This window comes from Hypanus sabinus, chromosome 9, assembly GCF_030144855.1.
Source record: "Hypanus sabinus isolate sHypSab1 chromosome 9, sHypSab1.hap1, whole genome shotgun sequence".
Classification (NCBI taxonomy): Eukaryota; Metazoa; Chordata; class Chondrichthyes; order Myliobatiformes; family Dasyatidae; genus Hypanus; species Hypanus sabinus.
In genome coordinates this window covers 92,502,432-92,530,210 of record NC_082714.1, presented here as the reverse complement: position 1 = coordinate 92,530,210, position 27,779 = coordinate 92,502,432, and the positions used below count along the sequence as shown (strand labels likewise).

The 27,779-nt window shown below is 49.0% G+C and overlaps 1 protein-coding gene across 2 annotated transcripts in view; it reads right to left on the bottom strand.

The window, feature by feature from the left end:
* Positions 1-27,779, bottom strand: part of myo1eb (myosin IEb) — a 100,276-nt gene that overhangs the window by 31,123 nt on the left and 41,374 nt on the right. For both annotated transcript variants that reach the window (XM_059980219.1, XM_059980220.1), the window contains 10 exons: positions 27,266-27,400; positions 25,930-26,062; positions 24,312-24,508; positions 21,926-22,006; positions 21,448-21,534; positions 18,620-18,703; positions 17,087-17,254; positions 9,807-9,892; positions 8,753-8,834; positions 2,181-2,287 (listed from right to left, as the gene is read on the bottom strand). In XM_059980219.1, the coding sequence (XP_059836202.1) occupies positions 2,181-2,287; positions 8,753-8,834; positions 9,807-9,892; positions 17,087-17,254; positions 18,620-18,703; positions 21,448-21,534; positions 21,926-22,006; positions 24,312-24,508; positions 25,930-26,062; positions 27,266-27,400 (1,160 nt within the window). The remainder of the gene's footprint in view (positions 1-2,180; positions 2,288-8,752; positions 8,835-9,806; positions 9,893-17,086; positions 17,255-18,619; positions 18,704-21,447; positions 21,535-21,925; positions 22,007-24,311; positions 24,509-25,929; positions 26,063-27,265; positions 27,401-27,779) is intronic.

Genomic DNA, 27,779 nt, shown 5'->3' with positions numbered 1-27,779 from the left:
ACATCCTCTCCAGATCCACTCTATCAAGGCCTTTCACCATTCACTGAAGTCACCCCTCATTCTTCTGAATTCTAGTCAATACAGGCCCAGAGCCATCAAACGCTCTTCATGTGACAAGCCTTTCAAACCTGGAATCATTGTTGAGAACCTCCTTTGAACCCTCTCCAGTTTCAGCACATCCTTTCTAAGATAAGGGGCCCAAAACCCCTCGCCCATTCTTTATAAAGCCTCAACATTAAATTCTGACTTTTGTATTCTAGTCCTCTTGAAATGAATGCTAACATTGCACTTCTCTTCCTCTCCACAGACTGAACCTGCAAATTAACCTTTAGGGAATCCTGCACAAGCCTTTGTTTGTAAACCAACTACTTCATCTTCAGCACCATCACTCCAGTCCCCAACCCCTGCCAAAATAACACCCAATCCAGAATTGCTTTTCTCCCTAGTGGACTCAACCATAATCTGCTCAAAAAAAGACGTATTGGAGTAATTTTACAAATTCTCTTTCTCTTGTAAAATTTGTAAAATTCCTCCAATACGTCTTTTTTGTTGTTGTTTGTTACTCTGGATTTCAAGCATCTGCAGATTTTCCTGTATCTCTGAATGCGTCAGAGTTGCGAGGAGACGTGAGAGATGGCAGGTGCTGGAGATCATAGAGCATCAGGGGTAGCTTTACAGAAAAGATGGTGTGTATTTGGAATGAGCTGCCAGAAACAGTGGTTGAGGCAGCATATTAACAACATTTAAAAGCCATTTAGATAAACACATGTAGGGCTCTCAGTACCAGTAACTGTGGTGTTAACTGTTCAGACTAACAAAATGACTTCTCTGTAATGTTACTTAATGCTGTAATGGGTGTCTGTATCTGGAATGTTTGGGTTATAACTGTAGATAGGGGGGGTAACTAACCAATGGGGAATTGTTATGCTATCTTGTATGTGTGAGCTGAGCGGGAGTTTGCGGTCTTTTTCAGGAGGCGAGCGAGGAGGACGGACGTGTGAGGGGTGGACAGCGGATCCAGGACGGTGGATACTGGATGTCAGCGGTTGGGACGGGGGCCGAAGGCTCAGAAGGCTCGTTGTGGATGGAACTGGAGGCACGAGCTCCAACGTATTAAAATATTTGTGTGCACAAACTGATAAACTTACTGATTTGGCACCTTAAGCCTTAAGGTTATCTGTTTCACTAACCCATCACTAAGAGATAAAGTTACAATGATTTACTCGCCTTTGGAATATTGTCTGATATTTGTGTTGCGAGCGTGTACTGGGGGGCATTACACCGTATTTACACTGAAGTATCGCACTATTGGCGGGGCGACGGCAGTTCACCCTAGGCAAATGGGGGTAAATTGCAGGCACGGATGCTACACATGTACATCAGAGGGATTGAGAGGGCTGTGGGCAGGTGAATATTGTTCAATGGGTGTCAGTCAGCATGACTGAGTTGGGCCAAAGGGCCTCTTTCTATGCTGCAAGAATCTGGAGCAATGCACAATCTACCGGAGGAACAGCAGGTCGAGCAGCATCTGTCTAATGAGGATAGGTTGAGCAGGCTGGGAGGATCAGAAAGGTGCTGCCAGGGGTGGTGGTGGAGACAGATACGTTAGGGACATTTAAGAGGGCACATGGTTGATAGAAAAATGGAGGGCTTTGTAGGAGGGAAGGGTTAGGTTGATCTTGGCACAACAGCATAGGCCGAAGGGCCTGTATTGTTCTATGTTCTAAATAGGGAGAGCTACATTCAAGACATCAGAGAGACTCAGCAGGACATGCAGCATCCCTGGAGGGAATAGTGAGTGGTTTTGGAATGAGACGCTTTACCTGGACTGAGAGAGTAAAGAGGAGAGAGCTGATAACCAGAAGAGTGGGGGAAAGAGTTGGAAAGCACTGGATGGATCCAGGTGATGAAGGGCGATAGGCAGATGGAGGGAGGAGTGGGGGAGCGATGTAGGTGAGAGGTGATGGGTGGGGCTTGAGAATCGATAGCCACACTTCCTTTGTAGGCACTCACACCAAGTGCAAAAACAAGTATCACTGTGATGATTGTATGCTTTAGTATCAATTGTTTGGTGACAATAAAGTAAAGTAAAAGAACAGAAGATGTAAGGTGTGTTGGGACGTCCTGAGGTGGGGAAGTTGACCCCCTCCCCTCCTCCCATCGGGGTGGCTCTGACTGACCTGGTCTCCTCCCAGTCCTTGGCTCTCTTGGTTTCGTTGGGTTTGATGCAGCGGATGTAGTGAGGGGTGCATTTCATCAGCGTGGTCACCAGGTCATTGGCTTGTTTCTGAGAAAAAAACGCACAAACACAGGTTTGTGTTTCCAAGACATAAAACCAATTAAAAGCATTAACAGGAGGCAGGACTAACTTGTATATATTACTTATTTACGCCGTGAGATACAGCACAGCGTAGTCCTTTCCAGCCCTTTGAGCTGTGGGCATAAATAACAGGACAATTTACAATGACCTATTAACCGGTACATCTTTGGACTGTGGGAGGAAACTGGAGCACTCTGAGGAAACCCAAGCGGCCGGGGAAAAGGTAAACTCTTTACAAACAGCGGCAGGAATTGAACTCGGGTCACTGGCGATGATGCGGATCACTACGCTGTCGTCCCGCCCTTAGCTTTACATACAGTGTGATGTGGAAACAACATGATGTATGCAATTCACTTATTTTTTAGCATACAACTCATAATCAATTATTTAAACAAACAAGAATGCTTAGTCAAATGATATACTTACATTGTATTGGGTCTGAGTTGGACAATGTACGTCAGGGGTGCATAAAAAGAGCTACCTTTTAATTAGGATGCCAGTCGAGATTTGAAAGGCAAAGTTTCATGGCAGTTTCTCTCAGTTGAGCAACCAATCAGCAAGAGGCAGTGCGTAAAAAGAGTCACCTTTCAGTCAGGTCAACATTCAAGATTTTAAAAGCAGAGCTTTGAGCTGGTTTTCTCTGAGTTGGACAATCCACATCAGGGGTGTGTAAAGGGTGCTAACTTTTAATCAGGATAGGAGATTCCTTAGTCAGAGGAACAGATTGGGGTTCTGTGGGTGCAATAGAGACACCCGGATAGTATTTTGCTTCCTGGTGCCAAGACCAGCGATGTCTTGGAAAGTGTCCATGGTATTCTCAAGGGCGAGGGTGAGCAGCCAGGAGTCTTGGTACATAATGACATAGGTAGACAAGGTGAGGAGGTCTTGAAGAGAGGTTTTAGGAAGCTTGATAGAAATCTGAGAAACAGGACCTCCAGGGTAGTAATCACTGGATTGCTGCCAGTACCACGCACCAGTGTGGGCAAGAACAGGATTATTTAGTTCGAAGTTTCACTTATTATCAAAGCGTACAACTCTGAAAATCTTCGATTCTCTGCGTAGCCATGAAACCAACAAAGAAAAGGAAGGCAGCAAGATCACCAAATACCCCCTCCTTGCAAAAAAAAAGAACAAAAATGAACAGGCACGTCAACCCCCAAATCCCTTCTCCCACACACAAACCAAGATTAGGTACTTCGACCCTCAGATACCTCTTCCCGCACAAAAAGGACAAACTAAAATGGATCAGGCACATCCACCCCCACCCCCCAAAAAAAACCCCCGAGAAGGTTTGGCAAAAAAAACCACAGAATATAAACACTGTAGGACTGAAAGAAGAGTCTCTGGTCCAAAGTCCACATCCACAACACAGAAAAACCTGAACGACACTCTTGGGCACAGCAACAGACTCTCCTTCCTCCAGTATGGCGCAACCGATCGAAAGTCAAGCAGCCATCACACGCTTCAATCTCATTCGTTGCTTTAATCATTAAATAATGGGAGCTTTGATTGGTGAAATGGACCTGAACATCAGCTTGCATGCCAACCTGCAGCCTGCCCGTCACCAGGTTCGCACACGTTGCCTCTGCTTCTCGGAGACTGCAGAGCACTGAAGCACCCAAACAATTGCCAAACCGCAAAGCACAGACTCCAACAGTCCCAGAGTCACATTCAAGATGAGAAACAAACGTAAAAGACATAAACAAAGTGAACAAGATGGTTTCATAATCCATCCAGAAGATGTCGACCAAAGGAGCGTCGTACTCAGGCGCCATCTTGTTGGGTTTGGCAGGTGAATGTGTGGCTGAGGAAATGGTGCAGCGGACAGGGGTTCTGATTTATGGATCACCGGGATCTCTTCTGGGGAAGATACGACCTGTACACTTGAACACGAGGGGGTCCAATATTGGCTAGAGTTGTTCAGGTGGGTTTAAACTAATTTGGCAGGGGGATGGGAACTGAAGTGAGAGTGCTGAAGCTGAGGTAGTTAGTTTATAAACAGAGGCAATGTAGAGTGAGACTGCTAGCAAGGAGGGGCAAAAGTGCAGTCACCATAAAAGGAGGACAAAATTGAAAAGGGTGAAACAGGACTGAAGGTGTTACATTTGAATGTGCACAGTCGATGGAATAAGGTAGATGAACTTGCGGCACAGTTGCAGATTGGCAGGTGTGAGGTTGGACCCATCACTGAATCATGGCTGAAAGAAGATTCCAGCCGGGAGCTTAATGTCCAAGGATACACATTGTAATGAAAGGACAGGCAGAAAGAGACGGCTTTGCTCTGCTGGAAAAAAATGAAATCAAATCATTAGAAAAAGGTGACGTAGGGTCAGAAGGTGTTGAATCGTCGTGGAGAGAGCTAAGGATCTACAAGGGTAAAAAGCCCCTGATGGGAGTTGCATACTGACCCACAAACATTAGTAAGGATTGTGGCCTGCAGATTACAATGGGAGGAAGAAAATGCAAGCCAAAAGGACAATGTTACAATAGTCATGGAGGATTTCAATATGCAGGTAGATTGGGAAAGTCGGGTTGGTGCAGGACTCCAGGAGGAGTTGGCTTTTCAGAGCAGCTCGTGGTTGAGCCCACTAGGAGATCAACTTCTCTGGACTGGGTGTTGTGCAATGAACCAGAATTGATTAGGAAGCTTAAGGTAAAGGAACCCTTAGTGTCAAGTGATCATAACGTGATTGAATTCACCCTGAAATTGGAGAATGAGAAGCTAAAGCCAGATGTATCAGAATTACAGTGGAGTAAAGGGAATTACAGAGGCATCAAAGAGGAGTTAGAAAAAACATTGGCAGGGATAATGGCAGAGCAGCAATGGCTGGATTTCTGGGAGCAATTCGGAAGGCACAGGATATATACATCCCAAAGAGGCAGAATTATTCTGAAGGCAAGATGACACAACTGTGGCTAACAAGAGAAGTCAAAGCCAGCATAAAAGCCAAAGAGAGGGCAGATAATAGAGTAAAAATTAGTGAGATCTGCCCAATCTGTATTAAAGCAAAAGGATCTAGTACCTTCCTGGCGTATATGACAAATAAACTCTTCTCGGGCTTCCAGCTGGGTACAGGTATCGATTTTAACTGACGTTTCAATGACCAACTGCCATCTTCATCCGGGGCGATGCATGAGCATCAGTATGCATGAGTATTTATACCCCTGTTGTCCATCCTTCCTGATTGGTTAGTATTCACCCTATCAGGTTTCCACTGCTCCATCTTGTTTACTCAACCTTGGAAAGAATTCCTTCAGCCTCCATGCGATCTAGCTTCTGGCTAACTTTATTGAGGATGGTATAAGGAACTGGACGGGCTTTGGAAAATTTGGGTGTGGCAGTTTCATTTAACATTATTTTATTTTTGATATGTTTGAGTTTTTCAATAACATCTTTGAACACTGCTGCGTCCTCATCCAATGCCTTTCTTAATTTGACTCTGCTGCAGGGGATGTAGCATGGAAATGATGGATGGATCTTCAATCAAGTGTAGCTGTCTCAGCCACTCACAACTCCACAATGTTGGCCCTCCTGTTTTTACCACACACTAGCCCAATGTGGCTTGTTGGTTCTTGTGTTTCACTATTAGGAACGTCACTCCCACAGGAGTTGTCTTTTCTCCAGTATAAGTTCTTTGTTGGATATCTGCAGGCTTCAGTTTGGTATCTTTGAAAAGTCGTTCAAACTCATGTTGCGAGGGTGACTGAAACATCCGAACCAGTGTCCAATTCCATTTTAATTAACTTGCCATTCACTCTGGTGTAAGGCATATTGCTTGTCTATTGTTAGCTTTCACACTGGAAATCTCAAGGCTACCCAGTGCTGTCACTCATCATTATCAGAGCTTTCATCAACAGCAGGAACATTAGTGGTCTTTTTGAAACTGCAACTTGAATTTATATCTTCTTCTCTTTCCTGTGCAGTCCAATAATTTTGTCTGCCTAACATGCTCTTTGTATGTGTCCTCCTTTGTTGCATTTTCTGCAATTTCATCTCTCTGACATGGTGGTGTCAAGGAAACAATCTCTCCCTCAATGTCACAAAAACAAAGGAGCTGGTTGTGGACTACAGGAGGAGTGGAGATGGGCTAACCCCTACTGACGTCAATGGATCTGGGACTGAGAGGGTGAACAGCTTTAAGTTCCTCAGCATCCACATCACCAAAGACCTCACCTGGTCTGTACACACCAGCTGTGTGGTGAAAAAGGTACAACAGTGCCTCTTTCAGATGGTTGAGGAAGTTTGATATGGGCTCCCAAATCCTAAGAACTTTCTACAGCGGCACAATTGAGATCAACCTTCATCACTGCCTGGTACGGGAACTATACCTCCCTTAATCACAGGATTCTGCAGAGAGTGGTGCGGACAGCCCCGCACATCTGTAGATGTGAACTTCCCATGATTCAGGACATTTACAAAGACAGGTGTGTAAAAAGGGCCCAAAGGATCCACAATCTATTCCACGTCTGGGAAACGGTATCGTAGCATAAAAGCCAGGACCAACAGGCTCCAGGACAGCTTCTTCCACCAGGCCATCAGACCGATTAACTCACGCTGATCTGAATGTATTTCTATGTTACATTGAGTGTTCTATTTATTATAAATTACTATCATTGAACATTGCTCATTTAGATGGAGATGTAACGTAAAGATTTTTACTGCTCAAGTTTGTGAAGGATGTAAGAAATAAAGTAAATTCAATTAAACCTGTATTGGTCTGTGTATGTGAGTTCCTGCCACAATGGTAATACAATTTGTCTGGCAATGCAGGTCTCTGTCTAGACACTGCAATTTTGTTCAGTTCACTTTTATTCCCGATTGCAATTCAATTACGTCCGTCTGCTGTTTCCATTGAAACAGCAGTTTCAACTGCTCTCTTAAATGTGAGTTGTGCTTCAGTTAGGAGCTGTTTCTGAATGCTTTCTTGTAAGATTCCATAAACTAAACAATCTCTCAGTGCATCATTAAGCCAAACTGACAATGTCCAGGCAACCTCTTCAATTCAGCCATATACGCTTAATTGGATATTCCTTTCTTTTGAGTGCACTTACGAAACCTCAAGTGTTCTGCAATCATCAATGGTTTCAGTTCCAAATGCTCCTGCACTGCTTTCAAGTTATCAGCAAAGCTCATTTCGGCTGGGTTAGTTGGAGCAGTTAAACTCCTAAGCAACTGTATGCTCTTCCATTTATTGCAGTCAGCAAAAATGGTACTGTTTCTCACTGGCTATTTCATTTACTTTAATATACTGCTCAATTTGCTTAGTAAACAATATCCAGTTATCTTTTGTGTAATCAAACACATCAATCTTTCCGATGTAACCAGCCATTTCTGCTCTTTTTTGATGATTATTATCACCCAGTACACACTCACTCACTCAGCCTGCTGCCCCAGCACACAACAGCAAACATGATAGCACTATTCAGTTATTTTTTTACATACAATGGTGTGATTAACTTATTATTATTTAATTATTTATGGTTTTATATTGCTATATTTCTACGCTATTCTTGGTTGGTGCGACTGTAACGAAACCCAGTTTCCCTCGGGATCAATAAAGTATGTCGGTCTGTCTGTCCGTACATCATGATGCTACCATGCCATGCTACAGTAAAACTAAGAATATACACTACATTCCCAGCATAACATAAGATGGTGAGAGGCAGTGATTGTGTGGGTAGTCATTTTCCCAGGGCTGAATTGGTTAACATGCGGGGGCACAGTTTTAAGGTGCTGGGAAGTAGGTACAAGGGGGTAAGTTTTTCACACACACAGTGGTGAGTGCATAGAATGCACTGTTGGTGACTGTGGTGGAGGCAGATTCAATAGGGTCTTTTAAGAGACTCTTAGTTAGTTATGTGGAGCTTAGAAAAATAGAGAGCTACATGGTAGGGTAGTTCTGGCAGTTTCAGAGTAGCACATTTTCTTCACAAAAGGAGTTTTTAAAAAAATGCAGAATACTGGCAAATTCACAATATTTCTCCCCAGAGTGTTGGTGAGGGGGAAGAGGCGGGGGGGGGGGGGTGAGAATGATGGGGGGTGGTGAGAGTATCAGATGGGGTGAGAGTGTCAGATGGGGTGAGAGTGGTGGGGGGTGAGAAGGGCAGCCAGGCAGGGGGAAGAGTGGTAGGGGCTGGAAAAAGGAAGAGAGGGTGTGTGGGGAAGAAGATGGGGAGAGCAGCGTAGGGGGAGGGTTGTGGAGAGGAAAGGGGTAGGGAGGAAGGAGGGTTGGAGGGTTGGGAGGAAGGAGAGTATGATGGGGAGCGGAGCATTGCACATGCAAGAGAAGCTGAGTATTCCTGTGCATATGACCCCAGTGGCCAATATACCCCTTCCCGGACCCTTAAACATAAGCAGAAATTCCTTCCTCCAGCTCTATAGCCCAGTCCGCCTTTTCCTATTCCCCTGGTCACCGCCCCCGAAGCCAGTACCTTAATCTTACTGCTGACTGTAGTCGGACGCCCCTTCTTGTCCACGTGCAGGTTTTCCGAGAACAGGTCCCGAATGAACGGTCTGTGAAGAGGAGGGCAAAGGTCATGGTGCAGGTACCCTGGGTCAGGTCAGTACTGCTGAGAATCCCTCATGCGCACTTTCTCCCCATTGCAACTGTACTGCGGTGGGCAGGAAGGAGGAGCCAAAACTGCCCAACGCATCACCAGATCAGCCTACCTGCCATCAAGGGCAAATATACAGAACAGTGCTGGAAAAGAGCCAGTATCACCACGAGGGATCCCACCCACCTGCTCATGGACTGTTAATGGCGTCACTTTATGGACATACAATCAATCCATTTATATAAACCATCTTATAAATGCTGCCTGGCCTGCTGAGTCCCTCTAGCACATAGTGTCTGTTGCTATGGATTTCAGCGTCTGTAGACTTTTTCATGCTTACGTATTTGTATCTATTTTGTTCTTTTTATTATTTTATTCTTTATCTTATCATGGTATTTTTTTTGCTGCATCAGATCTGAAGCAACAGTTATTTTGTTCTCCTTTACATCAGAAGTGACATGAAACAATCTTGAATCTGAAGTTTTTGCCCCTGCTGGGATGGTCTCGTCTTGGCCCAACCCAAGGACAGGGAGCCCACCTGGTGATACAGTTCCCAGAGGAACGGCCACCACGGGAATTACTTAGGCCAACGTGGTAGCGTAATGGTTAGCATAATGCTTTACAGTGTCAGAGATCAGGGTTCAATTCCAGCTGCCGTCTGTAAGCAGTTTGTATGTTCTCTCTGTTACCGTGTGGGTTTCCTCCGGGTGCTCTCGTTCCCTCCCACATTCCGAAGACGTACGGGTTAGGGTTAGTGGGCTGTGGGCACGTTACGTTGGTGTCAGAAGCATGGCGACATTTGTGGGCTGCCCCCAGCACATCCTCGGACTGTGTTGGTCGTTGTTGCGAATGACACACTTCAGGGTGTGTTGTGATGTACGTGTGACAAAGGAAGGGCACCTCTGATGGTGTTTAACTGGCCACTACTTACAGTTCACTGCTCTGCATTAGCTCAATGAGGTCGGTGAAGAGGACGTCTCGGTTCCGTTCGCAGAAGCCTTCCACATCGTACGAGACCTAGGGGCGGATAACACGTGCCGTTGAAAGTGTCCTGACTGGTTGCATCGTGGGCTGGTACAGCAATCTGAAAGCACAGGGAGCTGCAGAGGGCAGTGGACTCAACCCAATACATCTCAGATACACCCCTCCCTACCTCCGGGGGTATCTGCAGGAGGCGCTGCCTCAAGGAGGCAAGGTCCATCATCGAAGATTCCCACCATCCAGGTCGTGCCACCTTCTCACAGCTTCCATCGGACAGAGGTCCCACCTCACCAGGTCCAGGAACCATTCAGCTCTTAAACCAGCCAGGCCAGCCCTAATCACTGCCTTAGTACAGTAACACTGTGACCACTTTGCACTACAATGGAATTTGCTTCTATTTGTTCTAATTGTGTTCCTTCTGTAAAAATTATTTATAATCTATGTTTAATGGCTCAAAAGAGGCTTCGGACTAAAAGAGGAACTGGCTGTGGGAACTTCCTCTTTTCCTCTTGCTGTATCTAGTGTAGTAAATAGCCACTGATGTCGGAGTCCTGGGGAATGACATCTGAGTGAAGTTCATCCGGTCACAGCTCCTCGAAGACCGTGTTAGGGATCTGGAGCAGCAGCTGGATGACCTTCAGCTTGTACGGGAGAGTGAGAAGGTAATTGGTCAGAGCTACAGGGAAGTAGTCACCCCTAATTTGGGGGAGGCAAGTAGCTGGGTGACTGTCAGGAGAAATGAAAATGTGAATAGGCAGTTGGCACAGGGCGCCCCTGTGGCCATTCCCCTCAATAATAAGTATCCCAATTTGGATACTGTTGTGAGGATGACCTTGTAGGGGAATGTCATGGAGACTGGATTACTGGCACTGAATCTGTGGTACTGAGTTACTGGCACTGAATATGGGTCTGTGGTGCAGAAGGGAAAGAGGGAGAAGAGGGGAGCAGTAGTGATAGGGGTCTCAATAGTCAGGGGAACAGACAGGAGATTCTGTGGACCAGACCGGGACACCCAGATGGTATGTTGCCTCCCAGGTGCCAGGGTCAGGGACGTTTCAGATTGCATCCACAGCATTTTAGAAAGGGAGGGAAGAGCAGCCAGATATTTTGGCACATATTGATACCAAGGAATAGCAAAAACGAAGGAAAAGCAAAAAGGTCCTGAAAAGAGAAAGCTAGGCAGAAAGCTGAGAAGCAGGACCTCCAGGTTGCTGTCTGTGCTATGCACTGGTAAGGGTAGAGATAGGGTGACTTGGCAGATAAATGTGTGGCTGAAAAGCCGGTTCATAGGGCAGGGTTTCAGGTTCTTGGATCATTGGGATCTCTTCTGGGGGAGGACGAAAGTTGGGTTGCACCTGAACCTGAGGGGAACCAGTATTCTCGCGGGCAGGTTTGTTAGAGTTGTTACAGATGATTTAAACTACTTTGGCAGGAGGGTGGGAACCAGAGCGAAGGGACTCCAAATAGGACGGATAGGGTGCAGTCAGGAAGGGCAGGAAATGATAGGACAGAATTGCAGCCAGCAGGGTGAGTATCAGGCACCGGGGATGCAAAATCAAAAACGGCAGCAAGTACAGTATTCAAAGTGCTACATCTCAATGCACGGATAAGGTGAATGGTCTAGTTACAAAATTAGATTGTCAGGTATGATGTGGCCATCACTGAACTGTGGCTGAAGGATGGTTGTAGTTGGGAACTGAATGTCGAAGGTTACACACTGTATCAGAGGGATTGGGAGGTAGACATAGGGGTTGGTGTGGCTCTACTGGTACAGAATGGCATTAAAGCTGTAGAAAGATGTGACATAGGATCAGGAGATGTTGAATCCTTGGGGTTGAGTTGAGAAACTCCAAGGGTAAAAGGACCCTTCTGGCAGTTGTATACAGGCCTCCCAACAGTGGCTGGGATGGGACTAGATTACAACAGGAAATAAAAAGGGCAATATTATGATAGTCATGGGAGATTTCAACATGCAGGTTGATTGGGGAAATCACGTTTCCCTCCTAATAATTCTTTTAGTCGCTCTGTGTAGGTTTTCAAAAACTTCCCAATCTTCTACCTTCCTGCTAATATTTGCTTTGTTGTATGCCCTCTCTTGTACTTCTACTTCAGCTTTGACTTCCCTTGTCAGCCACAGGTGGACTATTTAGCCATATGAGTATTTCAACATGCAGATTGGAAAAATCAGATTGGCAATGGACCTTAAGAGAGCGAGTTTGTTGAATGCCTACGAGCTGGCTTTTTAGAGCAGTTTGTTGTTGAGCCTACTAGGGGATCACCTGTACTGGATTGGGTTGTATGTGATAAACCAGAGGTGATTAGAGAGCTTAAGGTAACAGAACCCTTAAGAGGCAGTGATCACAATATGACTGAGTTCAACTTGAAACTTTTGTGTGTGTTGTTTGAAACTTGATAGTCTGATGTAGCAGTATTTCAATGGAGTAAGGGAAATTACAGTGGTATAAGAGAGGAATTGGCCAAAGTAAACTGGAAGGAGCTGCTAGCAGGGATGACTGCAGAGCAGCAATGGTGTGAGTTTCTGGGGAAAATGAGGAAGGTGCAGGATGGATGTATTCCAAAAACAAAGAAAACCGCAAATGGCAAAATAGTACAACCGTGGCTGACCAGGGAAGAAATAATAATGGGGGCCAAGGAGATGGCAGGTGAACAAAGTGAGCATTTTGCATCAGCCTTCATTGTCAAAGACGCTAGCAGCGTGTCAGGTGTTGAAGGGTGTGAGGGGAGAGAAGTGAGTACAGTTATTATTACAAGGGAGAAGTTGCTCAGAAAGCTGGAAGACCTAAAGGTACATAAGTCACCCAGACCAGATGAACTGCACCCTAGAGTTCTGAAAGAGGTAGCGTTAGAGATTGTGGTGGCATTAGAAATGATCTTTCAAAAATCATTGGACTCTGGCATGATGTCAGAGGACTGGAAAATTGCAAATGTCACTCCACCCTTTAAGAAAGGAGGAAGCAGCAGGAAATTATAGACCAGTTAGACTGCCAGTGACTAATAGTGTTCCTCAGGGGTCGGTGTTGGGACCACTACTTTTTATGATGTATATCTGTGATTTACAATGATGACTTCTGTTGCCAAGTTTGCAGATGATATGAAGATTGGTGGGGGGCAGGGAGGGTGCAGAAGGACTTAGACAGATTTAGGAGAATGGGAAAGAAATTGGCTAATGAAATACAATGTTGGAAAATGCATGCTCTACTTTGGTAGTAGAAATAAACGTGTGGACTATTTCTAAATGGGGTGAAAATCCAAAAATCTGAGATGCGAAGGGACTTGGGAGTCCTTGTGCAGAACACCCTAACTTGCAGGTTGAATCGGTGGCGAGGAAGGCAAATGCAATATTAGTATTCATTTCAAGAGGTCTAGCATACAAGATGGGCTGCTGAGGCTTTATAAGGCTCTGGTGAGGCCTCACCTTGATTATTTTGAACAGTTTTGGGCTCCTCATCTAAGAAATTATATGCTGGCATTGGAGAGAGTTCAGAGGAGGTTGGCAAGGATGATTCCAGGAATGAAAGGGTTCTCATACGAGGAACATTTGATAGCTCTGGGTCTGTAAGACCATGAGATATAGGATCTGAAGTAGACCATTCAGCCTATCGAGTCTGCTCCACCATTCAATCATGGGCTGATCCAACTCTTCCAGTCATCCCCACTCCAGTGCCCACTCCCCATACCCCTCAGTGCCCTGGCTAATCAAAAACCTATCTATCTCTGTCTTAAATGCACCCAATGACTTTGCCTCCACAGCCACTCGTGGCAACAAATTCAACTGATTTACCACTCTCTGACTAAAGTAATTTCTCTGTCTCTCTGTTCTAAATGGACGTCCTTCAATCCTGAAGCCGTACACTCTTGTCCTAGAATACCCTGCCATAGGAAATAACTTTGCCATATCTAATCTGTTCAGGCCTTTTAACATTCGGAATGTTTCTGTGAGATCCCCCCTCATTCTCCTGAACTCCAGGGAATACAGTCCAAGAGCTGCCAGACGTTCTTCTTTCAGTAACCCTTTCATTCCTGGAATCATTGTCATGAATCTTCTCTGAACTCTCTCCAATGTCAGCATATCCTTTTCTAAAATAAGGAGCCCAAAACTGCACACAATACTCCAAGTGTGGTCTCACGAGTGCCTTATAGAGCCTCAACATCACATCCCTGCCTCTCATTCCATACCTCTAGAGATGAATGCCAAAATTGCATTTGCCTTCTACACAACTGACTCAACCTGGAGGTTAACTTTTAGGGCATCTTGCACAAGGACTCCCAAATCAAGTCAAGTCACTTTTATTGTCATTTCGACCATAACTGCTGGTACAGTACATAGTAAAAATGAGACCAATGTTTCTCAGGACACAGTACAAAAACTAGACTGAACTATGTAAAAAAAAACAACACAGAGAAAGCTACACTAGACTACAGACCTACCCAGGACTGCATATAGTGCACAAAACAGTGCAGGCATTACAATAAATAATAATACGACATTAAGGTCAATACGGCACAGGTGTCAGTCCAGGCTCTGGGTATTGAGGAGTCTGATAGCTTGTGGGAAGAAACTGTTACATAGTCTGATCGTGAGAGCCCGAATGCTTTGGTGCCTTTTCCCAGATGACAGGAGGGAGAAGAGATTGTACGAGGGGTGCATGGGGTCCTTCATACTGCTGTTTCCTTTGCAGATGCAGCATGTTGTGTAAATGTCCGTGATGGCGAAGAGAGACCCCGATGATCTTCTCAGCTGACCTCACTATCCGCTGCAGGGTCTTGCGATCCGAGATGGTGCAATTTCCGAACCAGGCAGTGATGCAGCTGCTCAGGATGCTCTCAATACAACCCCTGTAGAATGTGGTGAGGATGGGAGTGGGAGATGGACTTTCCTCAGCCTTCGCAGAAAGTAGAGACGCTGCTGGGCTTTCTTTGCTATGGAGCTGGTGTTGAGGGACCAGGTGAGATTCTCCGCCAGGTGAACACCAAGAAATTTGGTGCTCTTTACGATCGCTACCGAGGAGCCGTCGATGTTCAGCGGGGAGTGGTCGCTCCGTTCCCTCTTGAAGTCAACAACCATCTCTTTTGTTTTGTCTCAAACCTGGTGTTACTTTAACTTTGCATCTCTGCATTTTGAATTCTCTCTCAATGTAAATAACAGTCTGCCTGTTTATTTCTTCCACCAAAGTGCAGAGCATACACTTTCCAACATTGTACTTCATTTGCCACTTCTTTGCCAATTCACCTAAACTATCTAAGTCTCTCTGCAGGCTCTCTGTTTCCTCAACACTACCCGCTTCTGCACCTATTTTATATCATCGGCAAATTTAGCCATAGATCCATTAATCCCATATTCCAAATCAATGACATACATTTTAAAAAGCAGCGGTCCCAACACCGACCCCTGTGGAACTCCACTGGTAACCGGCAGCCAGTCAGAATAGAATCCCTTTCTTCCCACTCTCTGTTTTTTGCTGATCAGCCAATGCTCCAACATACTACTAACTCCCCTATAATTCCATGGGCTCTTATCTTGCTAAGCAGCCTCATGTACAGCACCTTATCAAAGGCCTTCTGAAAATCCAAGTACACCACATCTACTGCATCTCCCTTGTCTACCATTGCTGAAATTTAGAAGGATGAGGGGGAATCTTACCTAAACCTTTCGAATGTTGAAAGGCCTTGCCAAAGTAGATATGGAAAGGATATTTCCCATGGTGGTGGTGGGGGGGGGGGGGGGGGTCTAGGACAAGACGGCACAGCCTCAGGATAGAGGGGCATCCATTTAAAGCAGAGAAATGGAGAAATTTCTTTGGCCAGAGGGTGGTGAATTTGAGGAATTTATTACCACAGAAAGCTGTTGAGGCCAGGTGGTTGGGTGTATTTAAGGCAGAGCTGATAGGTTCTTGATTAGACACAGCATCAAAGGTTATGGGGAGAAGGCTGGGGAGTGGGGCTGAGGAGGGGAGAAAATGGATCAGCCATGATTGAATAATGGAGCAGGCTCGATGGGCCAAATGGCCTAATTTTGCTCCTCAGTCTTCACCTTGACTTTGAAAAGCAGCAGGAAATCGAGACAGAAATCAAGCCCCAATCCCAGCTGCTGAAGGAACTCAGTGGGCTGAGCAGTGTCTGAGGAAAGAGATGGGCTTTGTTTGACCTGCTGAGTTCTTCCAGAAGGTTGTGTGTTGCTCCAGATTCCAGTGTCTGCCGTCTCCTGGAGTCAAACCCAGCCACCGTCCACCATACTCTGAATGTCAGATGCTCCTTTGTGCAGTTGAAAGATGCAGGACCATACATCAGCACCACTAAAGATCACATCTCCCACCCCCCATCCTCTCTGCATTCTACAGGGGTTGTACTGAGAGCATCCTGAGCAGCTGCATCACTGCCTGGTTCGGAAATTGCACCATCTCGGATCGTTAGACCCTGCAGCGGATAGTGAGGTCAATTGAGAAGATCATCGGGGTCTCTCTTCCCGTCATCACGGATATTTACACTACACGCTGCATTCGCAAAGCAAACAGCATTATGAAGGACCCCACCCACCCCTCGTACAATCTCTTCTCCCTCCTGCCGTCTGGGAAAAGGCACCGAAGCATTCGGGCTCTCACGATCAGACGAGGTAACAGTTTCTTTCCCCAAGCTATCAGACTCCTTAATACCCAGAGCCTGGACTGACACCAACCTACTGCCCTCTACTGTGCCTTTTGTCTTTATTATACTGCCTGCACTGTTTTGTGAACTTTATGCAGTCCTGGGTAGGTCTGTAGTATAGTGTAGTTTTTGTGTTGTTTTACATAGTTTCAATGTAGTTTTAGTATTGTTTCATGTAGCACCATGGTCCTGAAAAACGTTGTCTCGTTTTTACTGTGTACTGAACCAACAGATACGGTCGAAATGACAATAAAAAGTGACTTGACTTGACTTGCATCTAATCAAATCAGCCAGGATTGTGCTGGGGGAAGACTGCACGTGTCACCAAGCTTCCGGTGCACACAACTCACTACTCCGAAACCGCACACCTACAGAGGAAGCCCGGGCCCCCGGAGGAAAGCCATGTGGTCACGGGGAGAACGTACAAACTCCTTACAGACAGAGGTGGGAACTGCACCCTGATCACTGGCACTGCACAGCCATCGTGCTAGCCACTGTGCATAAACACCCATAATCAGTGATGTACCGGACTCGCGTCTCCAGGACGCCTGTCATCAGAGCTCTCACCTTGCCTGCGTAGTGGTGGACGATGAAGCCCTTGTTCCAGCTGTTGAAGTGGTCATGGCTGCCGATCTGCGACTGCAGCTTCTTCAGGAGGGTCTGGTCTGCACCTTCGCCCTTGGCGTGCATCGTGGCACAGACGTCATCCAGGATACACATCACGCCGGGAGGGCTCTGTACAAGAGGAGGGCGAGGGGGTCGGTGAGCCTGCCACTGTTGCTCCCCATCCTCCGTTCTCCTTCGAAGCTCACATCCGCAAGCCGTTCCCTCTGGATTTTCCTCACCACTCCTCTACCTCCCACTTCCCTGGGGACTCTCCCGTTCCCTCTCTGATACTGCCCATACAATCTCCCTCTCCCATCACCCCCCACACCATTCTGACCGTCACCCATCACCCCCACACCATTGACCATCACCCATCACCCCCACACCATTGACCATCACCCATCACCCCCATACCATTGACCATCACCCATCACCCCCACACCATTCTGACCATCACCCATCACCCCCACACCATTGACCATCACCCCCCACACCATTGACCAGCACCCCCCACACCATTGACCAGCACCCATCACCCCCACACCATTGACCAGCACCCATCACCCCCACACCATTGACCGTCACCCATCACCCCCACACCATTGACCATCACCCCCCACACCATTGACCAGCACCCATCACCCCCACACCATTGACCAGCACCCATCACCCCCACACCATTCTGACCATCACCCATCACCCCCACACCATTGACCATCACCCCCCACACCATTGACCATCACCCCCACACCATTGACCATCACCCATCACCCCCACACCATTGACCATCACCCCCCACACCATTGACCATCACCCCCACACCATTGACCATCACCCATCACCCCCACACCATTCTGACCATCACCCCCACACCATTGACCATCACCCCCACACCATTGACCATCACCCATCACCCCCACACCATTGACCATCACCCCCACACCATTCTGACCGTCACCCATCACCCCCACACCATTGACCATCAACCCCCACACCATTGACCATCACCCATCACCCCCACACCATTGACCATCACCCCCACACTATTCTGACCATCAGCCATTGGCTCCACCTCCTTTGCCTGACAATCAACCCTCACAAATACCTGCTTTCCACAGCCAACTCTCAGCCATTCCTCCCGCAGCCCCTTCCCCCACCTTCCAGTCTCCCTGCCCTCTCCCTTCCTCTTACCCTCCCATAACCCTCACCCACTTCTCCACTCTGATGCCAACCCCCCACTGCTCTCACTGCTCGTTCTCCCTCCCTCCCCCATCCCTCACGGCCAGACTAAGCACTGTCATCACTGCTGTAAACCTACCCAGTCACTGTTTAACCCCTCAACCCCACTCTCTGTTCCAGCACCCTTCCCACCTGCCTTCTCCTCCCATCTGCCCGATTCTTTCATCCCACTCGTCCCGAACCTCTGCATCCCCTCATTCTTCCCTCCGCCTGGTGACCAACCTCTCTTTTCCCCACCCTGACTCAGCTACTCACCTTGTTCTCTATGAGATCGCACACAACCTTGTTGTTGAAATACTCGATGGGTGTCCACTTGATCCCCTCCTGCACATATTCTTCCTGTCGAGAGCACACCACGAGTTAAACGACACAACGGGGTAAACACTACACCTCCCGTCGAGAGCACGCAACGGGGTAAACACTACACCTCCCGTCGAGAGCACACAACGGGGTAAACACTACACCTCCCGTCGAGAGCACACAACGGGGTAAACACTACACCTCCCGTCGAGAGCACACAACGGGGTAAACACTACACCTCCCGTCGAGAGCACGCAATGGGGGTAAACACTACACCTCCCGTCGAGAGCACGCAATGGGGTAAACACTACACCTCCCGTCGAGAGCACACAACGGGGTAAACACTACACCTCCCGTCGAGAGCACACAATGGGGTAAACACTACACCTCCCGTCGAGAGCACACAACGGGGTAAACACTACACCTCCCGTCGAGAGCACGCAACGGGGTAAACACTACACCTCCCGTCGAGAGCACACAACGGGGTAAACACTACACCTCCCGTCGAGAGCACACAACGGGGTAAACACTACACCTCCCGTCGAGAGCACACAACGGGGTAAACACTACACCTCCCGTCGAGAGCACACAACGGGGTAAACACTACACCTCCCGTCGAGAGCACGCAACGGGGTATACACTACACCTCCCGTCGAGAGCACACAACGGGGTAAACACTACACCTCCCGTCGAGAGCACACAATGGGGTAAACACTACACCTCCCGTCGAGAGCACACAACGGGGTAAACACTACATCTCCCGTCGAGAGCACACAATGGGGTAAACACTACACCTCCCGTCGAGAGCACACAACGGGGTAAACACTACACCTCCCGTCGAGAGCACACAATGGGGTAAACACTACACCTCCCGTCGAGAGCACACAACGGGGTAAACACTACACCTCCCGTCGAGAGCACACAACGGGGTAAACACTACACCTCCCGTCGAGAGCACACAACGGGGTATACACTACACCTCCCGTCGAGAGCACACAACGGGGTAAACACTACACCTCCCGTCGAGAGCACACAATGGGGTAAACACTACACCTCCCGTCGAGAGCACAGAATGGGGTATACACTACACCTCCCGTCGAGAGCACACAACGGGGTAAACACTACACCTCCCGTCGAGAGCACACAACGGGGTAAACACTACACCTCCCGTCGAGAGCACACAACGGGGTAAACACTACACCTCCCGTCGAGAGCACACAACGGGGTAAACACTACACCTCCCGTCGAGAGCACACAACGGGGTAAACACTACACCTCCCGTCGAGAGCACACAACGGGGTATACACTACACCTCCCGTCGAGAGCACGCAACGGGGTAAACACTACACCTCCCGTCGAGAGCACACAACGGGGTAAACACTACACCTCCCGTCGAGAGCACACAACGGGGTAAACACTACACCTCCCGTCGAGAGCACACAACGGGGTAAACACTACACCTCCCGTCGAGAGCACACAACGGGGTAAACACTACACCTCCCGTCGAGAGCACGCAATGGGGGTAAACACTACACCTCCCGTCGAGAGCACGCAATGGGGTAAACACTACACCTCCCGTCGAGAGCACACAACGGGGTAAACACTACACCTCCCGTCGAGAGCACGCAACGGGGTAAACACTACACCTCCCGTCGAGAGCACACAACGGGGTAAACACTACGCTCCTTGTTGAAAGTGCAAAACGGATTAGATGTTCAGTGTAAAAATAGTGAGTCACATTAAGCACTTTTGAAGCCTACCCACCATCAAACCATATATCCAAAAAGGTGCCGGAAAAGGGCCAGTAATATCATGAAGGATCACACTCCCCTGCTCATGGACTGTTGGTCTCACTGCCATCAGGGAGGAGACCATGTGACATCCACGCCCGGACCACCAGAATCAAAAACATGTACTTTCCCCAGCGGCGAGGCTGATCAACACCCCCACCCACTAACTCCAGCACCACTTTATCATTTCCTGTCAGTCATCGTACGTATAGCCTAGTGCCACTTAATGGACAATCTGTGTATATCAACTGTCTTATGTATTTTCATTCACTGTGTTTTCTATCTGATTGAGTTTTTATTGTGCTGCATAGTATCTGGAATAACAATTATTTTGTTCTCCTTTACCATCTTGAATCTTGAAGGGGAAGGTTGGTAGGAAACAGGAAAGAGGGTTGAGGAACATATCCCAGACGAGGGGTCTGTACAAGCAGAGCAATGGCGGCTGACGTGTGTGTGGCAGGCACCGGGACCTATTGGAAACAGCCATTCTGGAGCTTGGCACCGCTGGAGAGCGGGATCAAAGCAGGGGGTACAACAGGGCTCTGTGACCACACCGGGAAGAGGCGGTCAGCCCTGACCTTTGGGGGTGGGTGGCTTCAGAGAAGATAGAGACAGAGATAGAATATTACTTGACAACGGTGAGAATTCGGGCCCCGAGAGTGCACTGGATGACAGTCCGGAGCTCCATGTAGAAAGATGAACCATCGTGAGCATTAGGACCCCGAGAGTTCAGAGTTCCGGTTGGAGAGCGAGACTAAACTATGGTGGGCGCTCGGACCCCGATGCCTAGATGAGTGATCTCTCAGGGTGGGCACTAGGACCAAGCACGACAGACAGACCCAAGACCACATGGCTACATAGCGGGTGAGAGCACTCAGCTCTTGACAAGACCGAGTGGCGTTAGCCTTCTGTGCTCTCTGTCCCTACAGGTGATCTTGGGGCTGACCAGGGCACCGGACTGAGTATCGACCGTTCCCGCGGGCAGTGACTGACTTGTTCAGCTTTGAGGGTCAGTTCGATGAAAATCTGCTGCAGCTTCTCGTTGACAAAGTTGATGCAGAATTGCTCGAAGCCGTTCCTCTGGAGGGGCAAAGGGAAAAGTAGCAGTTAGATAGGGCGCAGTGCGAGGGTGTGCAGGGGCACGAGCGCACAAGAACAGGGTGAAGCGGGTGTGAGTGTGACTGTGTGAGAATTTGAGGAATGTAGATTTGGGTTGGGGAGTTGGGGGCATTAGTGTGTTGGAGGGCTGGGAGTTTGCTGACTGGAGGTTTGGAGGTGTAGGATTTTGAGGGTCAGAGTGTGGAGAATGAGAGTTAAGAGTTTAGGGAACTTCTGAGAGAGAAGCCTTAGCATGGGGACAGCTGTGTGAGGGAGAAGCAGAGCGATTACGGGTGAGCGAGGGGTGAGACAGACCACGGTGGTCTGCGCTGTTGAACCCACAATTCCTCCCAGGTAGCTTCAGTGTTCTCACCTGGAATATCTCGAAGCCGTAGATATCGAGCACTCCGATGTTGAACTCTTCGTGGTCCTTCTGAATGGCTTTGTTGATGGCCTGGGGAGGAAGCGGTAGGGCCAGCAGAGACTCAGTGGGCGGGAAACCGACTTCACCCACTCTTCTCCCAAACTCAATACGGTCGACCCCACCCCACACAGTTCTCAACCCCAATCCACACCTTCCTTAAACGATTCCCCCACCCTCCCAGCCTCACCATGTGGATGCCCAGACCAAGGAATCACGCCAATGCCTCTATTTTCTCAGGAGGCTGAGGAAATTCGGCATTCCCCCGGTGATCCTCATCAAGTTTTACATGGCTTGAAATTAGAGCGTAGAAAGCACCCTGTCTGGATACATCACGGCTCGAGATGCCAACTGCGCTGCGTATGACCGTGAGAAAGTGCAGAGAACTGTGGACACAGCGCAGCACGTCACAGGAACCAGCCTCCCCTCTATACACTGCTCACTGCCTCGGTAAAGCAGCCAACACAACCCAGGCTGCACATTCTCTCACTGGGCAGAAGGTACCACCAGCCCCAGCATGTACCAGCAGGATCAAGGACAGCTTCTACCCACTGTTATTAGACCCTTGAACGACCGCTCACTTACTCAGAGATGAACTCTTGCTCTCCCTTGTCTACGTTTGCACTTCATTGGTCAGCCTCTGTGCTCTCCGTAACTCCATTGTAGCTACTACCAGGGGGCATAATTTTAGGGTGATTGGAGGGAAGTGAATGGGGATGTCAGAGGTAGGTTTTTACATAGCGAGTGGTCAGAGTGTGGGACATCCTGCCAGGGGTGGTGGTAGATCCATCAGGGACATTTAGGAGACTTGTAGATAGGCACGAGGATCAGAATCAAAATCCGCTTTATTATCACTGAGCTACATCGTGAATTTTTATTTTTTATACATGTAAATTTAACTTAAATAAGTAGTGCAAATGGAGAGTAAAATAGTGAGGTGGTGTACAGGGGTTCATAGCTCATTCAGAAATCTGATGGCGGAGGGGAAGAAGCTGTTGCTGAAACACTGAGTGGGTGTCTTCAGGCTGTGTCTCCTCCTTGGCGGTAGGAATGAGAAGAGGGCATGTCCCAGACAGTGAGGCTTCTCAGTGATGGATACCGCCTTTTTGAGGCATTGTCAGTGGAGGGTAAAGTAAGGCTATGTCCACACTAGACTGGATAAGTTTGAAAACGCCAGTTTTGCGTAAAAACGATAGGTGTCCACACCAAGCGTTTTTGAAAATACCTCCGTCCACATTAAAATGGATATTTGGGCGAATCTCCTCCTGCTGTGCATGCGCAGGACACATCTACAGAAAACAAGCAACATGTTTGGTGTCGAATCTTGCAGTGAAAGTGCGCGTTTGTGCAGTTACAGACTGGAAAAACTTAAAAGGAAATTGCCAAACGATGGACAGCAGTTGGCTCTCGCGCAGGAGGACTTAAAACTATAAAAAAACCAAATACTGGAGCGTATAGAGGCAACTGACAGGGAGTTCACGGACAGTATGACTGGACCCATGACGAACATTGAAAAACTGACTAACTCTGTTGCATTAATAAAGCACCTTGTTAAATGTATAAAACATGTCTGCATCAGTGTTATCTTGTATTTCCATACAATGGTACATTAGGCTGTTACACATCTATTGTCAGAGAAGTACTTCCATAAATCGGTAAACCACCTTCATACAAGCAAGGACAGAAAACAGGGCAAAGTGAATATACTTATTCAGTAAATTATGGGTAAGAGTGTTTGGTGAGTACATTTCTAACTCTTCTGGCTTCAGTCTTGTTGCCATCTGTTCTGAAATTGTTAGGTTGTGTGGGGGGTTGCGTTCAGGAAAGCAATGAAATGCCACAATCTATTCCGGCACGTCATGACAGCGTTTCTAGAAATCTCTGGTTACCCCATCCACACTACTCTTGCCCAAGTGGCGTTTTCAAATTTACACACTCTGGAGGGTGTTGTAGAAAACCTCCATTTTCGGGGGAGGAAAATGCCGTTTCAGTGTGGACGGAGGGTCAAAACAAAGAGAGAAAGCTTCGGTTACGGAGTTATCCGGTCTAGTGTGGACGTAGCCTAAGAAGGAAGGGTTAGATTGACCTTATAGTAGGTTAAAAGGTTAGCACAACATTGTGGGCTGAAGGGCCTGTACTGTTCTGTGTTGAGTTCTTCTGTATGGAATGTTCTGTCTGGATAGCACACAACATTTTTTCATAATCTTTGGTACATTTTGTATATAATATATCAATTCTAATAGCAATATCAATTTCCTGCCCTCCAAAGTCCCAACCAACTCCCATCTGTCCTCCTACCCTAGGCACCCACATTTGTAGCCCCGATGCCAACACTCACATCCACCAGGTAGTCGAAGAGTCGGGCGTACAGCGCCTTGGACAGGGCGTCACGAGTGAAGTTGGCCTGCTCCACGTTCAGGGTTACATCGATGGTCTCCGACTTGCCACCCCACTTGCTGTCCATGGTGCGGCTGATCAGCTTCTCCTTCAGCCCCGCCTGGTCTATGCCCAACAGGTAGGCAGGGAAGGCGAGGACTGGCAGAGGGGGAGAGATGGACGGGCTTTCAACTCCACCAGACTCATTCCTGAGGCTTCCTCTCTGCACCCCACTCCCAGAACCGCTAATCCGACAGGCAGAACGTTATTGTCGTTAACAGTTACTTGTGTTGAGTGACTGAGCCAGCGGTCGTCACCCTCTCCCCCAGCCCACTTCCTCCAGACCCCTCATGGCCCAAATCACCCTTGCCCAGTCTGAAAACCCCAGAATATCCCAGTGGGCAACCATTTTAATTCCTATCGTCACTCCCGTTCTGACATCTTGGTCTGTGGCCTCCTCTTCGGCACAATGAGGCCAATCTCAGGTTGAGGGAGTAACGGCTCGTGGCCCATCTATGAAGCTTCCAACTGATGGCATGAACATTGATTTCTCCAACTTCGAGTATTTTTCCCTCTTCTTCATCTCCCCACTCAGGCCTCCTACCTCTTCTCCTCAGCTGCCCCTCACCTCCCCCTGGTGTCCGTCCTCCTTCCCTTTCTCCCATGGTCCACTCTCCTCTCTCATCAGATTCCTTCTGCTCCAGCCCTTTGCCTTTTCACCTCCCACCTTCTCATTTCACCCCCTGCCCCCTCTCTCACACAACTGGCTTCACCTTTCATCTTCTAAATTGCCTTTCTTCCGCTCTCCCCACCCTCTAATCCTGGCCTCTTCCCCCTTCCTTTCCAGTCCTGATGAAGGGTCTTGGCCAGAAACATTGTCTGTTTATTTATTTCCATAGATGCTGCCTGACTGGCTGAGTTCCTCCTGCATCTTGTGCGTGTCTGCAGACACTGCCTGGCCAGCCAAGTTCCTTCTGCATCTTGTGTCTGTCTGTCTGCAGACGCTGGCTGGCCAGCCGAGTCCCTCCAGCATCTTGTGTGTATCTGCAGACACTGCCTGGCCAGCCGAGTCCCTCCAGTATTTTGTACGCGTTGCTCTGAAATGCCACCTTCGGCTCCACTGACCTGCACCCTCTGGCCCTGAAGTCGCGATCCCAGTCTGATCCCACCCCGGTAACTGGGCCCCGTCTCATCCTGCTGTATGGTCCCCATTCCATCTCGCCCTAGCGACCAACCCTATCCTCAGCCCACCAGCTTCCTGTCTGCTAGTTAGCACCGATCCACCACCCTATTACCCCTCAGCTAAGCAGGATTGACAGCAATTAACTATCAACTCCAATCCCAGAGTGGGCTCCTTCCCCTCTACAAGCCCTCACCCCTCACCCTGGCAACAGGCCATTCCCTCAGAAAACAGACCCCTCCCTTGCTCCCGGTAACCGGGGCCCTGGAAACTCTTTCCTCCTCAGCACCCCATGCCCGGCAACTGGGTCCCTCTTTGACTCTGGTGACTGGGCTCCCCTCCTGGCCCTCGGCAACCAGCCCCTTCTCCCCGGGAACCAGGCCGTTTGACCGGTACTCACAGTCCTCGCTCTCCACCACAGCGTAGTTGCCCTCCTCCTGGAAGGCGATGTTGCCAAGGTGAAGGATGCCGGCCACGATCTGAAGAACACTGGTACGCTCGCTCGGGGAGAGCCCGATCACCGTCATGGCGTTCTGGAGGGGAAGGAAGTGGGTGACGCTGTGCACAGCTATCCTTCTTCACCTCACCCTCCCCTACTGTCCTCCAATTCCACCGAAAACCAACTGACCCGGACAGCCTCCAACAATAAAGTCAGCACTCGCCCTGAGGGGGGGTGAAAGGGTCCAGCCCTGAAGCATGAAGTGGTGACACAGACAAGGGCACAGGATGTCAAAGAGAGCGGCTTCGAGATAGTAAAATTATTTCACAGGGAGAGGAAGAGGGGGTAGAGGGAGGGGGGAGAGAGATGGAGAGAGGGGGAGAGAGGGGTAGAGAGGGGAGAGGGGGGAGAGAGGGGGTAGAGAGGGGAAGAGAGGGGGAGAGAGAGGGGAAGAGAGGAGGAGAGAGAGGGGGGGAGAGAGGGGGAGAGAGAGGGAGAGAGGGGGAGAGAGAGGGGAAGAGAGGGGAAGAGAGGGGAAGAGAGGAGGGTAGAGAGGGGAAGAGAGGGGGAGAGAGAGGGGAAGAGAGGGGGGAGAGAGAGGGGAGAGGGGGGGAGAGAGAGGGGAGAGGGGGGGAGGGGGGAGAGAGGGGGGAGGGAGGGGGGAGAGAGGGGGGAGGGGGGAGAGGGGGGGAGAGGGGGGAGAGAGGGGGAGGAGAGGGGGAGGAGGGGGAGGAGGGGGAGGAGAGAGGGAGGAGAGGGGGAGGAGAGGGGGAGGAGAGGGGGAGGAGAGGGGGAGGAGAGGGGGAGGAGAGGGGGAGGAGAGGGGGAGGAGAGGGGGAGGAGAGAGGGAAGAGAGAGGGGGAAGAGGGGGAGGGGGAAAGGGGCAGAGAGAGGGGAGGAGACAGGGGAGGAGAGGGGGAGGGGTGGAGAGAGAGGGAGAGAGGGGGAGAGTGTGTGGAGAGGGAGTGGAGAGAGAAGGGGTAGGGGAGGGAGACAGAGAGGAAGAGGGTGAAAAGAGGGAGAGGGAAGGAGACAGTGATGGTGGTAAAAGGGAGAATATAGGAAGAGAGAGAGAGACGGGGAAGGGGAGAGGAGGGGAATGGATGGAAGGAGGGGGGATGGAGGAAGGTAGGGGGCAGAGAAGTGGGTAGGGGAGGATGGAGAAATGGGAGTGGTGAGTTGGGGGAAGAGATAGGAGGGAAAAGTAGGAGAGCGAGTGACAGAGTACAGCAGCCTTGTGCAGAAGCTGACTGCGGCCCCACTGTCACCCCGGATGTCCCGGAGAGAGAGAACTCACCAATGTCTCAGCAAACTCCTGCTTGTCACTGACATCGTCGATGTTGTAGGTGGCCGACTGGTTGAGGTAATAGTAATAATTAGGTGTCGTCACACCCAGGTTTGTCCTCTCCTCCGCATCTGCCCCCTCCAGCAGCTGGGGTGGGGAATGGGAGTGAGGAATATGAACGGTGGGGAAAGAGGGGAGGGAGCGGAAGGGAAGAGAAGAAGGGCATGAGGGAAGGTGAGAGGCAGGAGGAGTGGGAGGGGAGGGGGAGGAAGAGGGACAAGGAGGGAAGGACAAGAGGGGGAGGAGAAGGGGAGGAGGGGGAAGGAGGAGGGGGAGGGGAAGGGGAGGGAGGGGGAAAGATGGGGGATGGAAATTGTAAGAAGGGGAATGGGTGTAGGGAGTACAGATGTAGTGAGAGGATTAGGCAGATTGAGGGCAAAGAGGGACACAAGGAGTTAGTTGAATGGCAGAAACAACTCCCTCTCTCCTCGCTCACTGCTGAAACCACTGTCCATCTGTACCAGTA